Source organism: Mirounga angustirostris, unplaced genomic scaffold (assembly GCF_029215605.1).
Source record: "Mirounga angustirostris isolate CCGP_5_RB_7025 unplaced genomic scaffold, mMirAng1.0.hap1 SCAF_1, whole genome shotgun sequence".
In the NCBI taxonomy this organism is placed as follows: Eukaryota; Metazoa; Chordata; class Mammalia; order Carnivora; family Phocidae; genus Mirounga; species Mirounga angustirostris.
In genome coordinates this window covers 148,445,396-148,463,343 of record NW_026991709.1, presented here as the reverse complement: position 1 = coordinate 148,463,343, position 17,948 = coordinate 148,445,396, and the positions used below count along the sequence as shown (strand labels likewise).

Here is a 17,948-nt window from a genome sequence, read left to right as displayed (position 1 = left end):
TGCAGCTATGGCAAAATTTTCAAGAGAAGTCGTCCAGTGATGAAAGTTTGGGAACTGAACAGGGAGGGGTTGCTTTTAGAACACACAGAATTGTCCTTGGTGGTGGCTGAGCCTTGTTTTTATAACATCCTGCTGATCACATGCGTGGCCTCTTGATCTGAGTCAATGACCTGGAATGCTTTCCCCAGGTTACTACCATCCTTCCTATGGGAAACCAGTCCCCTTTCCTAGCATCTGCTTTACAATCTGGTTTCTTGGGGTGGGTCGTTGAGAGACAGGTTTGTCTGTATGGAGAATGATGCTGTAAAGGATTGTACATTAATCACACTTTTATTGCTGTAAAACCTAAATTGTCTTCATTTATCTTAAAAAAAAAAAAAAAAAAAAAAAAGCCCAGGAAGCGTTCCTGTTGCCCTAGACAGGGAGTGGGCAGGTTCAGTCCAGCCATGGGCTCTGTCCATGGTTTAGGAGCCTGTGGGGGCTTCCAGCCAGGGAGCTGGAGCGGCCAGGAGCTGCCATCCAGACCCCCAGGCTAATCAGAGCAGGGCCTCAGAGCCCTTGGAGAGACCCAGATTTTGAATCACGCATGCTGAAGCAATCTCTACAAGAGGGTTCCCGGGGACCCTCGGGGGGAGGACAAACAACGGAATGTACCAGGATACTCCACCCTGACAAGCCTAAGGCCTGGCTGTCCCTGGCTAAGTTGGTTACAGGGACAGGCTGCCCACCATAGGCCAGGCTCCAAGCTATGGATCCTCTCCCAGCCATTGACCATATGGCCACGTGGCCATGTCCAGAGATAAGAGACAGATACCCAAAGAGTGACAGAACTTGCAAACAAGAGAGGATAGAACATAGAAATAGAGGCAGAAATATAAAAACAAAATGGAAGTCACAAACAAGGCTTGCATGTCCCCGGCACTCTCCTAAGTGCTGTATATATGCGAACTGAGCAAGCTTATGAGGTGAGCGGTGTTATTGTTTGCACAGTATTGAGGACACCAAGACCCAGTGGTGGTAGAGGGGACAGGACCTGCATAAGTCACCTTCTTAGGTAGTAGAAGAGCTGGGATTTGAATCTGGCACTCTGGGTCTGTGCTCGCACCCAATAAGCCACAGAGATGAAATAAGGAGAGCCCAGCACAGACCAAAAGGCAGAGAATTAGAGCCAGGTCTGGTCTCCTTGCTTGGTCCTCCCTTCCAGCCCTTTGTATAAATCATTATTCCTAAGGGGGAGGTTGACCTTGCTCCGCAGGCCCTAGTCTGAGAGTCCCCAGGGCAGGGTGTGGCCTGCTCCTCTGGCCTGCAGCCGGGCTGCTGGGGACAGGTCAGACGGGTCTGGCTGGTGCGGATGGTTGAGGTCCTGCAGCTTCCCCGTGCTCAAGTCCCCAGGGGCCTCAGCAGGGGCCTCAGCAGCTCAGCCCCACACGAGGCCTCTACCGGCCACATCTCACTGCCTGCCCCTAACTGGGGGGAGCGGGGGAGGCAGGCAGTGCGACAAGTGGGAAACAGCCCGGGCGGATAGCCAGGTCTCAGAAGACTGCCCTGCGGCTGCGCACCACCACCCCAGGAGCCCACTGGAGAGAGATGGGTTCCTGGAAAGGGAAAACTGCTCTACCTGCCAGGCAACCTCCCAGCTGGCTTCCTGGCTCCAAGGTGACAGGCCTGCATGGAAGGAGGCCCACTGCGTTGTGGCCCCCACTCCTACCCCAACATAGCCTCAGTGTCCACACTGCCCTGCGGGACCCATCTCCCCCTCCCTCCTACCTCCTGAGGGTATACCCCCCCATCTCCCAGTCCCACAAACGCAGACCACACTGTTAAAAATAGAGCCTCTTTATTGGTACCTGTAAGCTCAGGTACAAGGTGTTCCCACAAGCACGCAGGCTGGCAAGGCCTCCTGGGCAAGAAGGCAGGCCCAGAGCCTGGGCTTCTTGGCACAGACATAGAGAAAAATGAATAAATTATAGTTCTAACACTCAAGGACGATACAGAAATTAGGATGCACAACTCAGCATCAGCAAACGTAGGGCAGAAAAACCACAGGGGCCACCCCTCACTGCAGCCAACTGGCCTCAGGGCATGGGCAGGTGGCCCAGGCTGGGGCATGCAGTGCCCAGAAAGCCCCGAGACAGTAGTCAGGGGAGTGCTGGGGGCCCCGAGGCTAGCCCCTTGCCCTCTCTGGGCCCTCTCTCCTGCTTCCCTTCTACATTAGTGGGCCCAGAATAAAGGCTGTGGCCTTTGGGGAGGAAGATGATGAGGCAGAGGACAGGAAGCAGAAGGGGCTGTGTGGGGCAGAAGCAGGTTTTGGTCACAGTTGGTCAGCCCAGCCCCCCTACCTAGACGCTGTCCTCGGCCACCTGCCCGGAGCCAGGCAGCTGCCACAGTAGGACCGTAGGGCCCCAATCCACACCTGGTTTGTACCAAAGCCCAGGTAGGGCAGGACTGAAGGACTACAAGGCAGAAGGGACTCACAGGGGTCTGTGCCCCACCCCAACCCCAGCACTGCCCACCAGCCAGAGGGGAGAAGCCTACGCCTCCTAGTCTCCGAATAAATTATGGAAATAAATTATAGTCTTCACAGTCCAGAAAACACAGCCACCCATGGGTCGGGGCTCAGGGCGGCAGGAGAAACCATTAGAAGTGGCTGATTTCAGCCCCGTCTGGTTTGGGCTGAGGAACATCATACGAGACCGAAAAGGGGTCTGCAAAGCTCCAGGGGAGCCCTGTTTCCTCCCGTTCCGGGCACACACCATGGAACTGGAAGGAGAGACTGTGTGAGCTTTGGGGGATGGAGTGGGGGTCCGGGTGGCCAAAAGAGAAAGCCCCCTCCCCGCCCTCTCTTCAGCACAGAAAGTTACAAAAATAAATAAATCAATCCAGAGTGTTGCACAAAAATCAGGAGTGCCCGCATGGATGAGCCAGCCAACGGGAAACCCTTAACATACAGACCTCAGGGAGCCCCCAAATTACAACAAAGCAGCAACAGGGCTCTTGGGGCCGCGAAAAGGTACCCTGGTTGTCACACCGGCCCTGGCTCCACCAGGGGCACCGGGGCAGTGTCCTCAAACAACTGGCTGTCTATGAAGGGGGCCAGGGCCTCAGCAGCGGGGTCCGGCAGGCCCACGACGGGCTCCAGGAAGCAAGCGCCAGCGTCCCCGGGGGGAGAAAAGGCAGGCCAGGGGAAGGAGGGGGCCTCGAGGTTGTCCAGGCCGTCAGACACCGTCCGGGAGGTGTAGTGAGGCCCGAGGCTGTAGTCTGGCAGGGCCTGGAGCAGCTCGAAGGAGTCGCAGGAAGACAAGCTGAGGTCCACGGAGTTGCTCTGGCCAGCGTCCGAGCTGGGCGGCACCGAGGTGCCAGGGAGGCTGCCTTCTCCCAGCCCTTCAAGGCCACTGTTGAGGAAGAAGCTGGCATCCAGGTTGGCGTTTTCGTCCAGGATGCCTGACGTGAGGCTAGAGCTGGAATGGCCGTGGGTCCAGCTGGCCAGGCCACCAGGGTCACCAGTTCCAAAGATGTCAGCTGGGTGGAAGCAGCTGAGGTTGTCGAGGTTCCCCACCCCCCGGTCCTCCTCCTCCTCCTCCTCCTCACCGCCCAGGTCCGAGTCACTGAGACTCAGGACCCGGGCCAGGCTGTCATCATCCATGTCGGGCTGGAAGCCAGGGCCAGGCAGGGCTGGGTGGGCGGTGCTGCCCGGGGCCTCGCTCGTGCCCGATGCTGTGGAGGAGTCGGTCATGTCGCTGCTACAGCTGTTGTCTCCCAGCTCACTGCTCCCGGGGGGCTTGGCCAGCGGGAAAGCGGGGGCCAGGACCTGCTCACCAGGGCTGGCTGGGCCGCCCTGGCCTGGGGCCTCCAGCTCCCCCAGGCTCTCAGCCCCCTGCTCCAGCTGCAGGCGGGTGAGCGTGTGGAGGAAATGGGTCTGCACGCGGGCCTGATTAAATTCCACGCGGCCCTTGGGGTTCTCGCAGCCCTCCCTGCAGCAGCCGCAGGGGAACGCGGTGTGGTCCATCTGCAGAGAGAGCAGAGCATGAGCGAGGATCTCGTGGGGCCCAGAGAAGCGCCCGAGCTCAGGCTCCCCTTCCCAGCCCATACCTGGCACTTGATGCCAGCCAGACTGCAGCTGCAGGTCTCGGGGTCACAGACCCGATCACAGTGACAGCCACAGTCCTCCCGGGACTGGCGCAGAGCCTGCAGATCCCGCTTCTCCTCACGATCGATCCTCCGCACGCCGGCAGCCCGCAGCAGAGCCCGCCGTCGCCGGGCCGGGTAGGGCTGTAGGAAGGTCATCTCCTCCAAATGGCCACCAGCCACGGCCACAGCCAAGTCCTCTTCCACGGAGGCGTCATCAATGGTGTCCACTGTGAGTGGTACCCCGGTCTCTGCAAGCTGTACCCACGGGAGGGAGGAGGGATGGGAGAGACAGTCAGGGGTCTTGGCCCCCGCAGCCATCAGTCCCTGGACAAATGTTCCCCACAGGCTTCCTCTGGGCTGGGCACCATGGATACCACACTGAACCGGAAGGCCAAGAACACTGCCCTCAGGGCATTTGCAAAGAGATTTCCTGTTCCTGTCATTCCCCAGTTCGTGGACAAGCCCCCCGCCTCCCTCTGCAGCCAGCCTGACACCCCGACCCCCAATGTCACATCAACTCCCCATCCCCCGCCCCCCCCGCCCCCGTGGCGAGGTCAGATAGCTTCAGGCACCATGCCCCCAGCCCCTACAGCAAACACAGGCCCTTCCACACCCCACTCTGTCTGCAGATAATCCGGGCAACAGGCCCTGATGGAGCAATACTGGCCCCAGGGGCCTCTTTCCCCAAATACAGAATGAGCAAACTCGCCCCCACCCTGGAGGCCCCTCCCCTCAAGGCCTGGACTTCCGAAGCCCGCCAAGGGCCCGGCTGATGGAGAGAGGTCTCCCTACCTTCCACCGTAGCGCCTCCAGCTTCTCCTCCTTCAAGCGTAGGCGCAGCTTCTCACGCCGTGCCCGGGCTTGCTCCTGCGTGAACTCAGCCAGGGAGAAGCGGCGGCAGGCGCTGTGGCGAGGGGCCATACCCAGAGTGCAGCCACCACGGCTGGGCACGCTGGTGAAGCCCTGGCACCGCGGAAAGTAGAAGACGGTGATGCCATCGAAGGCGACGTGGCCCGACCGCTTCCGGGGAGCCCGCTTCAGGATGGACAGGGCTGGAAGGCACGGAGGGAAGGGGCAGGGCATTAGTTCTCTGTGAGGGACAGGATGGCAGACCTCCAGGAAGACGATGCTGAATGGCTTCTCCTCTCCTCTCGTCCCGCTCTGACCTCCCACCCAAGAGAAAAAGAAACAGATCTGAGTTTGGGAGCCAGCCTGGCTGGGATTAGAGATGGTAAAACTGAATGCCACTCCTAGGTCAACATGGGCACTTACCAGTCCAAATGAGAGCATTTGTGAGCTTAAACATCTTTCCCCTCTTTATTAGCCATTTATAGGGTCCTTATGCAATTTTCTATAGTTTTTATTGATTTGTAGGAGCTCTTTATATATGATATTAAAGACACTGATCATCTAACATATCTGTGCAAATATTTTAGTCTTATTTTTGTTCAAGGCATTTTACAAAATAACTTCTAAGGCCATGTAATTAAAAATATGTTGTTTATAGCTTTTCTTGCATTTTGCAACAGGCTTAGAAAGGCTGTTATTTGCCTTCCTAAGTTATAGACTGTATATTCATTAGTAACCTATGTATTTGGTATATTCTATACAAATATTGGTATACTATTGCTTTTAACTGAACCATAAGTAGTTACCTTAAAACAGTTGAATATTGGCAACTGCATGTATTTCAACTTAATATATTATTTTGCCTGTCCCAATCCAATACACAGAATTCTTGTTCTCTCTGCAACCTGAACTGGGTAGCACTTATTGAACAATGTTAACTAGTGGTGACAGACAGCATCCTCATCTTGTTCCTTAGTGGGACGGCTTCCAATATTTCCTCATTAATTGGAATGCCAGCTTTTGGGTCGAGACACATATTTTTAATCACTTAAGGCAGAATTCACTTATTGCTATTTTACCAAGGGTCTTATCTAGAAGGAACATGACATTTTATCAAATGTTTTTCAGCATCCACAGTGGCTCTCATATTTTCCCTCCTTTGATATCGCCATTGGGTAAACTCTAAGACTGCATTTTATAAATATCAAACCATTCTTCTATTGCCAGAATAAACCCACAGTTTAGTCAACATACTGTTCGGTTCTGTATGCTAAAAATCATTCTCTTTTTCTATGTATAATACACAGATATACATATTGGTACATAAACAGAGACACCATATCCGGGTTATTAAGATGTCACAGCAGGGATAATTAGGAAAAATATGTCTAAAAAGGCTCCTTGGGGTTGGGGGCAGCAATAATGGAAAACACAGCCGAGGAATACTGCTTTAGGGCTATCTTTGTCATTTTGAAATCAGAATGACGCCAGCTTGAAAAATAACTGGGGACGAAACCTTTCCACTATGTTCAGACAAAGCCAAATGGCATTTTGACAGGAGAGGGACCGGCCTGACAGGCCCCGCGGTGCAGAGTGTGGGGCGTGGGACTCCAGTGGTTCAGTTGGTAGGACAGGGTGTGCAAGCTGGAGAAATGAAACTGGAACATAAGGGAGGAGTTGGAGCCAGAGGGCCCCAGGGCCACTCTGAGGAGCTCCGTCTTGACCTGCAGGACTTCTAAGCAGGAAGTCCTGAGGTCGAAGGTGAATCTAGCTGGGCCCAAGTGCCTCGGGACAGTGGACATTCCCGAGTGACCACTGTATTACAGGAAGTGGCCAAGGTGGGGAGCCAAAGCTGTGGGGACATGACCTCCAGAGGCTAGAATAGCTTTGTCAGGGGCCTCCCAATTTCATCTTCAGGAAGGAAGAAGGGGTGTGGTGGTTCCCAGGGGAGGGGGACTCACGGGTGAAACTCCGGGGGCCACAGAAGTCCCGATCAGGCAAGGGCAACTGATCCCAGGGGCCCTCCTCATCGGAGTCCCAGGCCAGGGAGACTGAAGAGCTTGGAGAGCAGGAGCGAGAAGGACGGCCCGAGGAGGACAAAGAGGAGGAGGATGAGCAGAGCGAGGAGGAGTCCTCATCCAGCTGGTCAAACTTCCTCTTCAGTGGCCCAGTCATGGTGGGGCAGGCGGTACTCTGGGGTCTGCGCACAGACAGCCTGGAATGGAAAGGAGAAAGCTCTCAGTGGCAGGCCTGAGGGCAGGTGCGGCTGCTCAGCCACGACCAACTCTCCCCTTACCCTCCAAGATGTCCCAGGCCCCCCACCTTGGCTCTGCATGCGGGGGGGAGGGGGTAGGCGGGGGGGAAGCACGGCTCCAGGAGGCTTCTTTCCACAAGCAGAGCACTGAGGTCCAAACCCTGATCCTGGCACTTGCAGACTCCCACCACCTCTGCCCAAAAGCCTTCCCAGGACGCCACCAGGAACCTTCCTCACTACCTCCTACAACCCACCTACACACATGCATACACCAGACCAACAGATGGACCAGCAGACCTCAGCCGGGCCTTGCTCATTCCCCCGACAGGAATCCCGGGGGCTGACTCACTGGCTGGGTGATTCACCCGGCTCGCATCTGTGTGCCTTTGTGTGTGTGAGGCCGTCTGCCACAGGCTGCACAGCCCTGTACGGTGACTCTGCTTCCTGGTCCTCCTCCTCCTCCACCACCAACCCCAGCACACCCACAGACACACCACCCTGCGCGCGCATACACACACACTCTCTCTCTCTCCCCTTCTCTCCCTCTGTCTCTGGGGCCAGGTTGACCAGGGCACTCTGGGAAACAGGCTGGCTTCTACACTGGCCCCAATTCCCAGACACAGGACTTTCCGGAGCCCCTCCCTCCTCTCCTGTGACAGAGCCACTCAGACTTTCCCGCAGAAACCCCCGCCCCACAGAAGTCCCCTGCCTCCAGGCCCAGCTGTGCTTCATGTGTCTCTAACAACTCCTGTTTGATCTTAAAAATGCATCTACATCTTGCCTCTACTCCAATATCTAACCCTGTTTGTCTGAATTAACTTCCTATGGAAATTATTTTTTTCCTCTTAAACACACACACACACACACACAAACACAACTCTTGGTGAAACTGACCGGTCGAGAAGATGTCCCACTCTCTCCTGTTAGTAGCTTGGTGACTTGGGGGCGCCTCAGGACACACAGCTTACCGTGTTCTCCCCTTTGAGGGTCTCAGCCCTCGGACGGGGTGCAACTGGAGCCTTCCGCAGCCTGGCTGGCCTCGGCTAAGGGGAGTGGAGTTGGGGGCTCCCACCCCTAAATGCCTCCGCTATCCCTGGGAATCCCCAAAGGACTCAGTCCTAAGGGCTGAGCTACCTTGTCTCTCTGTGTCCTACAGGGCTCAGGCCTGGGCCCCAGAAGGTCACCAGGAAGAAGGGGAAACGGTGCAGAGGCCCTAGTGCTGGGGAGCCCCTCCCCCACTGTCATCACAGGAAATGAGAACAGGAAAAACCAACCAGAAGGCTGGCGATCTCCTCTACTCAGGTATCCTTTCTAAACACTCCTGACCCCCTTTGCCAAGCCTAGCCCAAAGTCTCTGGATCCTAGAGGGTGCGGCGGTCAGTGGACTTACTGGATAAAATTCGGCCTAAGCACAACCTCTCCCCACAGGCAAGAGAGAAGCAAGAGAAACTCCCCTCCTTGCTAGCCCTTCACACTGGGCCAGGGGAAGAGAACGCACAGGTGCTTCCGGGGACTTCTCAGTGGGTAGTTTCTCAGGCTTGGCACCCGCAGCCCCCCTTCCCCCCGCAAACCACAAACAAAAACAACCCAGCTCCCAGCTGACCTGCACGCTCTCCTAGGAGATGGGGGGACTCATGACCCAGAGCCAGGCGCACACACGTATGCGCACGTGCAGACCACAGAGACTCACACAAACACACTCCGGCAAAGCACACCCCCATACCCTGCCCCTACCAGCCCCCCCAGGAGACCCCATCCTATCCCAAACTGCAGATGCTGTCCACAGGGTGCTCAATGCAATCACACACCCAAGCCCAAGGCCCACCCCCACCAAAACCAAATGCCCACTTTGTCTCTCTGCCTGGCCGTCCCTTAGAAACATAAAATTCCACAGGCCCCAAATCGAACCCCCTGTCTCTGTTCCCCACCCCCCGTGCCATCTGTTCCTCTTCCTGTGTCCCCTATCTTAGTAACGGCACTGCCACCCACCCAGTTACTCAAGCCAGAAACCTGCAGCCATCCTCAACTCCTTCCTCCCTCTCCCTCCAGCCACATCCAGGCACCCAGTCCTGCAAGTACACGCTAGCCCACTTAATGCACACAAGGCCGGGCAGAGGTACAGTGGGGCTGGGGAGGCCATCAGCACAGTGGTAAGAACCTTGGCCCCCAAACCAGACTGCCCGCATTGGAACCCTGGCTTGGCTATTACGCGGCTGCGTGACCCTGGCCAAGGTCCTCAAGCCCTCGGTGTCTCCAATTCTTTGTCTTAAAACCTTACAGGGTTGGGACGTTTATAGGCATCAATACATGTCAAGTTCTTAGGACAGTGATACGTGCTGAGTGAACATGTCATTCTACACTGTGAGAAAAAGGAGCTCCTGGATACAACATGTGAATCTCAGGGATGTCATGTGGAATGAAAGAAGCCAGACACAAGAATACATGTGAATGAAGTTCAAGGAAAAGCAACCCCAATCAGTGATGATACAAGTCAGAATGGGAGGGAAGGGTGTTTGATATGCACTGGGGACAATCATGGGGGAAGCTTCTGGGCAGGTGGGTTCCTTAAAATGTCCTGTGTTGATCTGGCTGGTGGTGGTTCCATGAATGTCTAAAACTAAAAATTCTCCTAGCTGTACACACACAATTCATATGTTTTATGCATTTCAGGTATGGCTCCTTCAACTTTTATTACTTTATGTCTCTGTTCCCCCTGCTACTGTCCATGTTCCCTGCCTCTGCTCCTGCCCTCCCCCTGCAGCCACAGTGATCTTCCTGAAGATCTCTGCCTGCCACCCCCATGCTTAGGAAAGCTGGCCCTTAGGATCAAGCCTAGAATTCCACGAGAGGCTGAAGCCGGCCTGGCTGCTGCCTCCCCCCACCCCCTCCTTCACTATGTTCCAGCTGAACTTGCAGTTCCCCGAATTGCCATGACCTGCCCGCCTCCTGGCCTTTGCACAAGCTGGAACCCAGCCTACTCTCCTTTAGTAGTCATTTCCAAGAGGGCCTCCCTGAAACCCCCACTCCTCACTCCTGACTACATGCCTCTCTGGGCTCCCAAGGGCCCTGGGATTCCCCTATCCCCGCCCTTCTCTCGAAGTCTTGCCTCGGCCTCACTGCCGCTCCCCCCAACACCAGGCTGAGGGCCTCTCCGCCTGGCCATCCCTGTACCCATGCCTAGAACAGTCTGGCACACAGAAGGCACCTAAAGACCAGCAGAGGTGGGCCTCTGGGGGGTGACTGCTCAGGGCGACCTCCTGATCCTGTCACAGTTAGTGGGGGGGGGGGGCATTTCCACCCCCAGCCTGCCTGCCTTCGAGCCACAGGAGGGGGTGGCTCTGAGGGTAGGAAGCTCAGGCCGCAGTCAGGTGCCAACATAGGCATCTCAGGAGGCTCCCTGTTCCCCAGAAGTAAACAAATAGATATCAAGCAAGCAGATTTAAGCCAGACACCCTGGCTCTGCCTCGGGCATGTCTACAGAATGGGAATTTAAAGTGTAGGCATTATAAGCTTCAAGGCTGCAGACAGGAAAACGGGGACACACAGAAGCTGCAGGTTCTAGTGATGAACCCCCAGCAGGATCTGCGGACCTAGAGTGTGGTGAGAACCGATCTCTTCCCTGACACTCCTCTGGGGTGGAGGGGGAAGGAGCAGTCCTTGGATCTTGTGCTTTCCTGTCCCACCTGGGAATCCAGAGGCTGAGAGAGGCAGAGGCAGGAGATGAGAAAAAGACTCAGCCAGAGACAAGGACAGGCCAAGTCAGAAAAAGGAACGAAAGATAGTGAAAGAGTCCAAGAAAAGTGTCAGACAGTGAGTCAGAGGAGGGGGGAGGGGCCCTCAGCAGCTACCCAGGAATCAAGATCCCAACCATGGCTCTGTTCCCAGGGTGAACACAGCCCCCTCCTAGGGTCCTGGAGGAAGGAAAAGCAATTCCCAGGAGCTGGCTCAGACAGAAATGCCACACCCCCGAGGAGCCCCAGACACAGGCCCTGAATCAAAGACAGCCAGGCTTCTTCTGGGATCTGCCTGGGCCCTGAGAATCAGGCCACCCCCCTGTCACCACACACAGGAGTTGGACAGCTCAGGATGAAGGGGTGAGACTCCCCACTCTACTACTCACAACTGTCTACACACTCAGGCCACAGTGTGAATCCCAGGAAGGCCACCTCACCCCCGGCACCAGGCAAACAAAGGCTCTTTGGGGGCCAGGGAGATATCTCAGGGCCTCTGGGAAGTCACATCAATTCCTCTGTTCAGCTCAGCAATCCCAATGCCCCAGCTCCCCAGCAGAGCTGATACTGGGGAGAGGGCACCTTCAGCTGTCTCCATCCTCCTCCTCCGGGAATCTGAAGAATGTGTCCTTTAACCTCAGATCCCCAGGCCTTGGTCAGGCCAGCTCCCCCCAACACATGACCCCAGACTCTCAGGAACTACTTCCTGGTACAAGGAAAAGACACCTCTGAGTACCTCTGGCCCCCACTGGGATTGGCTAGAAAAACAACCTGGGCAGCACAGAGAGGGGAGACAGGAAGCCTTAGCACACCCATCCCCCCATCCCTCTGAAAGTGCTCCCCCAGGAGGGCACAGTTCCTCAGCCTTGGCCTCCAGGGTGACCAAATGTTGGCTGGCTACAGGTCAACTGCTCCTGCCGAAGGGAAACTGCACCTGACAGCAACTGCTTCCTCCACCTAAGCAAGGCCTCCTTCATTCTCATTCATTCATTCATTCATTCACTCATTCATTCAACAAATACTGAGCTCCTATGGCATGCCAAGTACTGTGTTAGGCACTTGGGCAGACAGGGAGCAAGACCCACACTAGGGCTGCACTCTTGCAGCTTTTGAATTTAGGGGCAAGGAGTATGTAGTTACAAAACCATCGTGAGTGCTGGGATGGCAGGCCGGAGGGGTGGGACAGGAGGGGGAAAGCTGAGGGTAAAAACAATCTCTAGGAGGAAGGGAGGTAGAAAGTTCCAGAGGGGGCACAGCATGAGAGAGAGCCAGAATGATGAGGGGGAGGGGTGTCCTGGGACAGGTTTCGAGAGCCAGGGCTGACAGGCAGGCTTTAGCCTGAGGGCACTGGAAGCCACAGTAGGGTTTAAGTAGGGAGTGACAATACCAGATTTGCATTTTAAAAAGATGGCTCAGTCCCTGACCCGAGGGGGGGTGTGACTAGTTGGCCCCGTGCCAGGGATAGATGAGCGATGACAGGACAGGGAGGGCAAAGGAGAAAGGGGAATAGACTCGGGGACCTCTGGATGTGGAGCTGGAAGAGGGCAGTGATGTCAAGGATTTGGAGGCTGGCGGTGGAGGCCTGCTCCAGAGGACTGGGAGACATCTGAGTGGAGGTGTGGGGTGGGCAGTGGAGCCGGGAGGCCTCCTCCAGTGTCAGGAGTGTAGGCTATGCGTGTGACTGTGCCGGAGAGCCGGAGTGACTAAGTGTGTGACGGCTGCTGTGGGGACATCCAAAGGTGCGTGCCTGTGGAAGGGCCCCCGGGGAGGGGAAACGGAGGACCGGGAGGAAGTACATGCTGGAGAGGGGAGAAGTGCGTGGGAGAGAGGCTACGTGTGCCCGCGGGTGTCCGGTGGGGCTGCGCTCGTGACTCACAGCGGTGGCCTCTGCGTGTGACGGTGACTGACAAACAGGTGAGCGTACGACACAATCCCTCCTCCCCCCCCCCCCTCCTGCCGGGGTCCGTGACTCACGGAGCCTCACTCCTCCTCGCTCTTCTCTCCACTCCCTCCCTGACCCCCGCCGGCCGGGGGCGCCAGGCACGCGCCGCAGTCCCGGCGCCCGCCCCCGGGGGAGGGGGAGAGCCCGAGGAGGAAGGCGACAAATGTCACCTGCTCCGGCCACGCGAGGAACTTCTGAAAAGTTCTCAGGCAACTGGGTCAAAAGGAAACTCTCCCGTGGACGCGCGCACCCCGTCACCCCGCCACTCGCGCCAACCTCCGCTCGGCCGCCACCCGCAGCGGGCTCGGGGCGCCGCGACTTCTCGGGGTACAAGCGGCGGCGCGGGGGAGGGGAGCGGAAAACCTGCCACTCTCGCCTCTCCGCCTCCCCTCCCCGGAGGCCGGCCGGGCGCGCAGTCTGGGGCCGAGCCGGGCGGTCCGCGCCCCGGCTCCCGCTCAGGGGGGCTGGGGGCAAGTGGCAGGGACCGGAGGGGCGCAGCCCCCCGCGCGGGACGCCCCTCCCCAAGGTCCCGGCCCGCAGCCCCTCGGCGCTCACCTGCGATCCGGGAGCTCGCCCAGGACACCGACGCGACTCGCGTCCCGGCCGGGGACGCCCCCCGCGCCGCGACCCCGTGTGCGCTCAGCCGGGCAGCCGTCGGCCCAGCCGCCCCTCTAGCTCTGCGCGTCCGGCAGCGGCGGCGGCGGCGGGAGACTGGCTGCGCCCGGCCCCGCCCGCCGCTCCGCCCTCCTCGTCAGTGGAAAACTCCGGGGCTCGCAGCGCTGACGCACGCCCGGCCTCCCGCCAGGCCGCCCGGCAGCCCCGCCCCGGAGGCGCCGCCTCCCCCCGCCCCGGGCCCGGCGTAGCGGCCGCGGGGCCTCCCTGCGGACTCTGACCCCGCGCGGGCGCCGCGACCGCCCTGCGCCCCGGGTCGCCCTCGCCCGTCCCTCTCCCGCAGTTTCTTGAAGTCGCCGACGCTCCAGCCGGCAGAGCAGGGTCCCAAAGAACCCCACCTCGCCACACGGCCCCCGTTCGCGGATGGGTAGACTGAGGCCCGGAGCAGCGCGAAGTGTCCGGAAGGCCACCCGGCGACGGTGGCAGAGCCGAGGCCTCCTCCAGGCTTTCACCCCCACCCTGCCCGAGGCAGTTGCCATCATCCAATCTAAACGTCCTTCCTCTGCGCCCTCCTTACCACCCACCCCCAGATCGGCCTGAAAAGTAAACTGTGACTGGAGAGGAACCTGGGCAGGGAGGACGGCGGGGGGGGGGGGGGGGGGGGCAGAGAAGCGAGGGTGGGGGAGGAGGGAGGTCATCTGTAGGTATGACCTTCACCTCTGCCCACGGGCCAGAGAACCTGCAGAAGTCCTGAGCTGGGGGTTCCTGGAAACAGCTTCCCCCCACACCCCCCCTCCCCATCCCTCCTTAAAAAAAAAAAAAAAGATTTCTTCCGAGCCAGACCCTGGCCACTTAAAATGGCTCACTGCCTTCTCTGCTTCCGCCAAGGCCTTTCCTGACTAGGGGCCAACTCTCCCTGTATTACTGCATAGGGGAAAGTGTGTGCATGCCACGGCAGGGAGCCCTGGCCAGGAGACCATCCTCTGCCCTTCTTCCCAACCTCAGATCACACCTTACCCAGCACGCATGTCCCTTGAGCGTTTCTACCTTCACACCTTTGCTACACAGCGTTCCTCTCGCCTGGAATGCCTGTCTGCCTTCTCGCTGCTTACCAGAATCTCATCGCCTTTAAGGTCTCAGCTTGCACTGCCTCCTCCAGGGAGCCTTCGTGGGAGCTTGACCCTCCCCCTCCCAGTCCTGCTCCCGCTGCATTCTGGGTTTTTCTCTGACTGTCCTAGATGAATGCTGTCACTGACTAGCCCAACCCTCAGGATTCCTTTCTACCTTCCTCCAGGTGGGGGTTGGGGGTGACCTCTCCAGCATAGATGGCTCTGGGGTAGAGATGATGGTGAGGGCCCTCTTGAGCCACAGGTGCTTATGTAGAGCAGGCCAGAAGGGGTCTGCCTGCCCTTTACCTTTCCAGGGAAGAAAAAATAGGAGGAAAGCAGGTTGGAGGAACCTAGAGCTCTTGTCCTTCCTGTATGTATTGAGTGTGTGTGCCTAGGGGACCTGGAGGGGCAGGTGTCTGGACAGCTGGAGCCAAGCTTCCAGTGACTTCCCAGGGTGCTCAAGATGAAGTCTCAACTCTGTGGGGCCTACAAAGCCCAAATAATCTGGCCCTTGCCCACCGTTGCAGCCTTACCTCTCTCTCTCCATGCTCCCATCCCCCACTCCCCTGCTCCTCCATTTCAGTGTCTGGAATAGGCACACATGCCTTTTTATTTATATACTATACATGTAATATTGGTACAGCCGCATGTAGTTTTAATTTACATGTGAGGTATTCTGTTCTACAACTCACGAAGTTTCTTCCCGCCTTCTCTCTGCACTCCCACCCACACCTCTTGATAACGACTCTGGTCCTGTTTGCCAATGATTGGTTTTTGGTCTGTGTCCTCATCCTGATTCAGACTTCCCAAGATGTTCATCTCCAGCCTGCACCTACCTTGCACTCAGTTGTGTGGTTTACTTGTGCATTTCCTTGTGTTGTCTGGGAGTAGTGGGAGGGCAGGGGCTGTGTCTGACTCTCCTCTATGCTCAATAAGAACCTGTTGGATACGTTAAGTATACTAGTAAATGTGCACAGGCTCTAGAAGTGTGCGGGGCTGGAAGTGGAGACGGAGGGGTCATCAGCATACAGTGGTACATGGAAGCCATGGGTGTGGCTAAGACAGCTCAAGAGGGAGTTTAAAGTCTCCGGAGCTGGGTGTCAGTTGTTAGAGGTGACTCAAGTTGTTAGAGGTGACTCAGCCCTTAGGGCTATGATGGCAGGTGGCCACCCACCCACCACCTCCTCGGACATTCAGCCCTGTCCTCCCTGTAGCTGCTGGTTGCAGACCTTTTTGGTTCTAAGGAATCCTTTCTTCCACTGCTGCCTCCTTCCTGCCTCAGATCCTCTGGTCAGGTCCACAGGAGAAGGGAGTTTCTGTGATGTCCAGTGGAATGGAGTTCTAGTTGTCTCTTCTCTCTCTCTCTCTCTCGACTTCAGTCTTCCAACTTGTAAAATGGAGGCATTGGACTGGAGAACCCCACCAGCTTCAACATTCCTTGAGTTACTTTCTAGAAGATGCTGCCTGGGCAGAGTTGAGCGTTGGAGTTAATGGTGTCTCAGGCTGCCTAGGTTTGCATTCTGCTGGGGAGTGTACTGGAGAATCTAGATGGGACAGAAACCAGGGCAGGGAGTTGGCAAGGGCTGGAGTGGGGGCTTAGAGCAGGGAGCCCAATGGGTGATGGGGTTTGGGGGCAGGAAGGGAAGGAGACCATAAGAGAAAATATAGGAGAATAAAAATAATCAAATAAGTGATGTGTTTTCTCTAGCAAAGTGTCTCCCTGTCCTGGGATGGGCTCACCAGATGTTCCCCAGATGTTGTTGGTGATGGGAAACCTCTCCCTCTGGGATCCCAACTAAGCTCTTCCTGTTCATGGGGAAATGAAGGGTCTGTTCCAAGGCAAGGAGGGTGGGGTCTGGAGCAGCATCCATCTGTGACTATGGCACATACATAGGCAGAAACACACCCACACATCCTCAGGGAATTTCTGAATACTTACAAGGGTCCAGAAAATTTCTCAAACATTCAGCATCCCTGGACCACCCATTTTAGGTAAATAAAACAATTATTACTAGTTTTAAATAAATATTTTTCAAACTTAAAAAGGAATGATCCCATCTGAAAAACTAAAATTAAAAAGAGTAATGCCAAATGTGGGAAGATTGAGAATTAACCAGATCTATCATGCAGTTTTGGTGGGTGAATTCATGCAATCACTTTGGAAAATAATGTGGCAGTACCTAGTAAGCTGAACATAGGTAAGCTCTGTGATCATCTAATTCTATTTCTCAGTGAATTCCCAAGAGGGAAACAAAGTGCTTATGCCCACCAAAAGACACTCAGAAAAATTGTATAGCAGCTTTATTCATGACAACCTAGAATTGGAAACAACCCAGATGTCCAATGGAAACAAACTGTGATTTATCTTGCAATAGAATGTTACACAGCAATGAAAAAGAACAAATGCTCAACCCATGCCAGGACAGGGTGAATCTTTATTATTATTTTTTTAATTAAAGGATTTTTATTTATTTGACAGAGAGCACAAGCAGGGTGAGCAGGAGAGGGAGAAGCAGGCTTCCTGCTGAGCAGGGAGCCCAATGTGGGGCTCGATCCCAGGATTCTGGGATCATGACCTGAGCCAAAGGCAGATGCTTAACCAACTGAGCCACCCAGGCGCCCCCAGGGTGAATCTTTAAACCATTATATTAACTAGGGGCCCTGGGTGGCTCAGTTGGTTAAGCGTCTGCCTTCCACTCAGGTCCCGATCTCAGGGTCCTGGGGTCGAAAGCCCCAGGGATGGAGCCCCGCATTGGGCTCCCTGCTTGGCGGAGAGTCTGCCTCTCCTTCTGCCCCTCTCTCTGACCCTCCCCCCACTCGTGGGCACAGGCGCACGCACTCTCTCGCCCAGTCTCTCCCTCTCAAATAAATAAATAAATAAATAAATAAATAAATAAATAAAGTCTTTAAAAAAACATTAAATTGACTAAAAGAAGGCAAGCACAAAAGAGCAATAACTGTAATTCCACTTATTTATATGAAGTTTAAACAGTGGAACTAGATAGATAACATTACTTTGGGGGGCATTAATGGGGAAGAGCAATAACAGAGCCTTCTGGGATGCTGTAGATGTTATGTGTCTTGATCTGGGCAGTGGTTGGACAGGTACATACTTAGGTAAAAATTCAAGTTCTCCGCTTCAGATTTGTTCACCTTCCTGTTTGTAAGTTTCACCTCGCTAAAAGGAGCAGGGAGGGAGGGCGTGGCAATCAGAGTGCTGTGATTGGGGCAGGGATGAGGTGTCTCAGCCTTCCACCAGGAAGTCAATCTACCTCCTACCTGGGTCTCACAGGTCAGGTTCAATTGTTTAGATTTCTGAGATG

The 17,948-nt window shown here is 55.9% G+C and overlaps 1 protein-coding gene across 12 annotated transcripts; it reads right to left on the bottom strand.

Annotated features, from left to right (window-relative positions):
* Positions 1-1,820: 1,820 nt before the first annotated feature.
* CSRNP1 (cysteine and serine rich nuclear protein 1) lies at positions 1,821-16,129 on the bottom strand. Of its 12 annotated transcripts, none has more exons than XM_064589866.1 (5): positions 15,855-16,129; positions 6,939-7,192; positions 4,921-5,294; positions 4,090-4,506; positions 1,821-4,006 (listed from the first exon to the last, which is right to left on the bottom strand). In XM_064589866.1, the coding sequence occupies exons 2-5, from the start codon at positions 7,150-7,152 to the stop codon at positions 3,023-3,025; spliced, it is 1,989 nt and encodes a 662-aa protein (XP_064445936.1). In that variant the 5' UTR covers positions 7,153-7,192; positions 15,855-16,129; the 3' UTR covers positions 1,821-3,022. The 12 variants fall into 12 exon arrangements, with proteins under 12 accessions (XP_064445936.1, XP_064445930.1, XP_064445966.1 ...); XM_064589860.1 differs by lacking the exon at positions 15,855-16,129 and adding an exon at positions 13,460-13,635; XM_064589896.1 differs by lacking the exon at positions 15,855-16,129 and adding an exon at positions 13,460-13,631 and having other exon boundaries at positions 4,921-5,180.
* Positions 16,130-17,948: the final 1,819 nt, after the last annotated feature.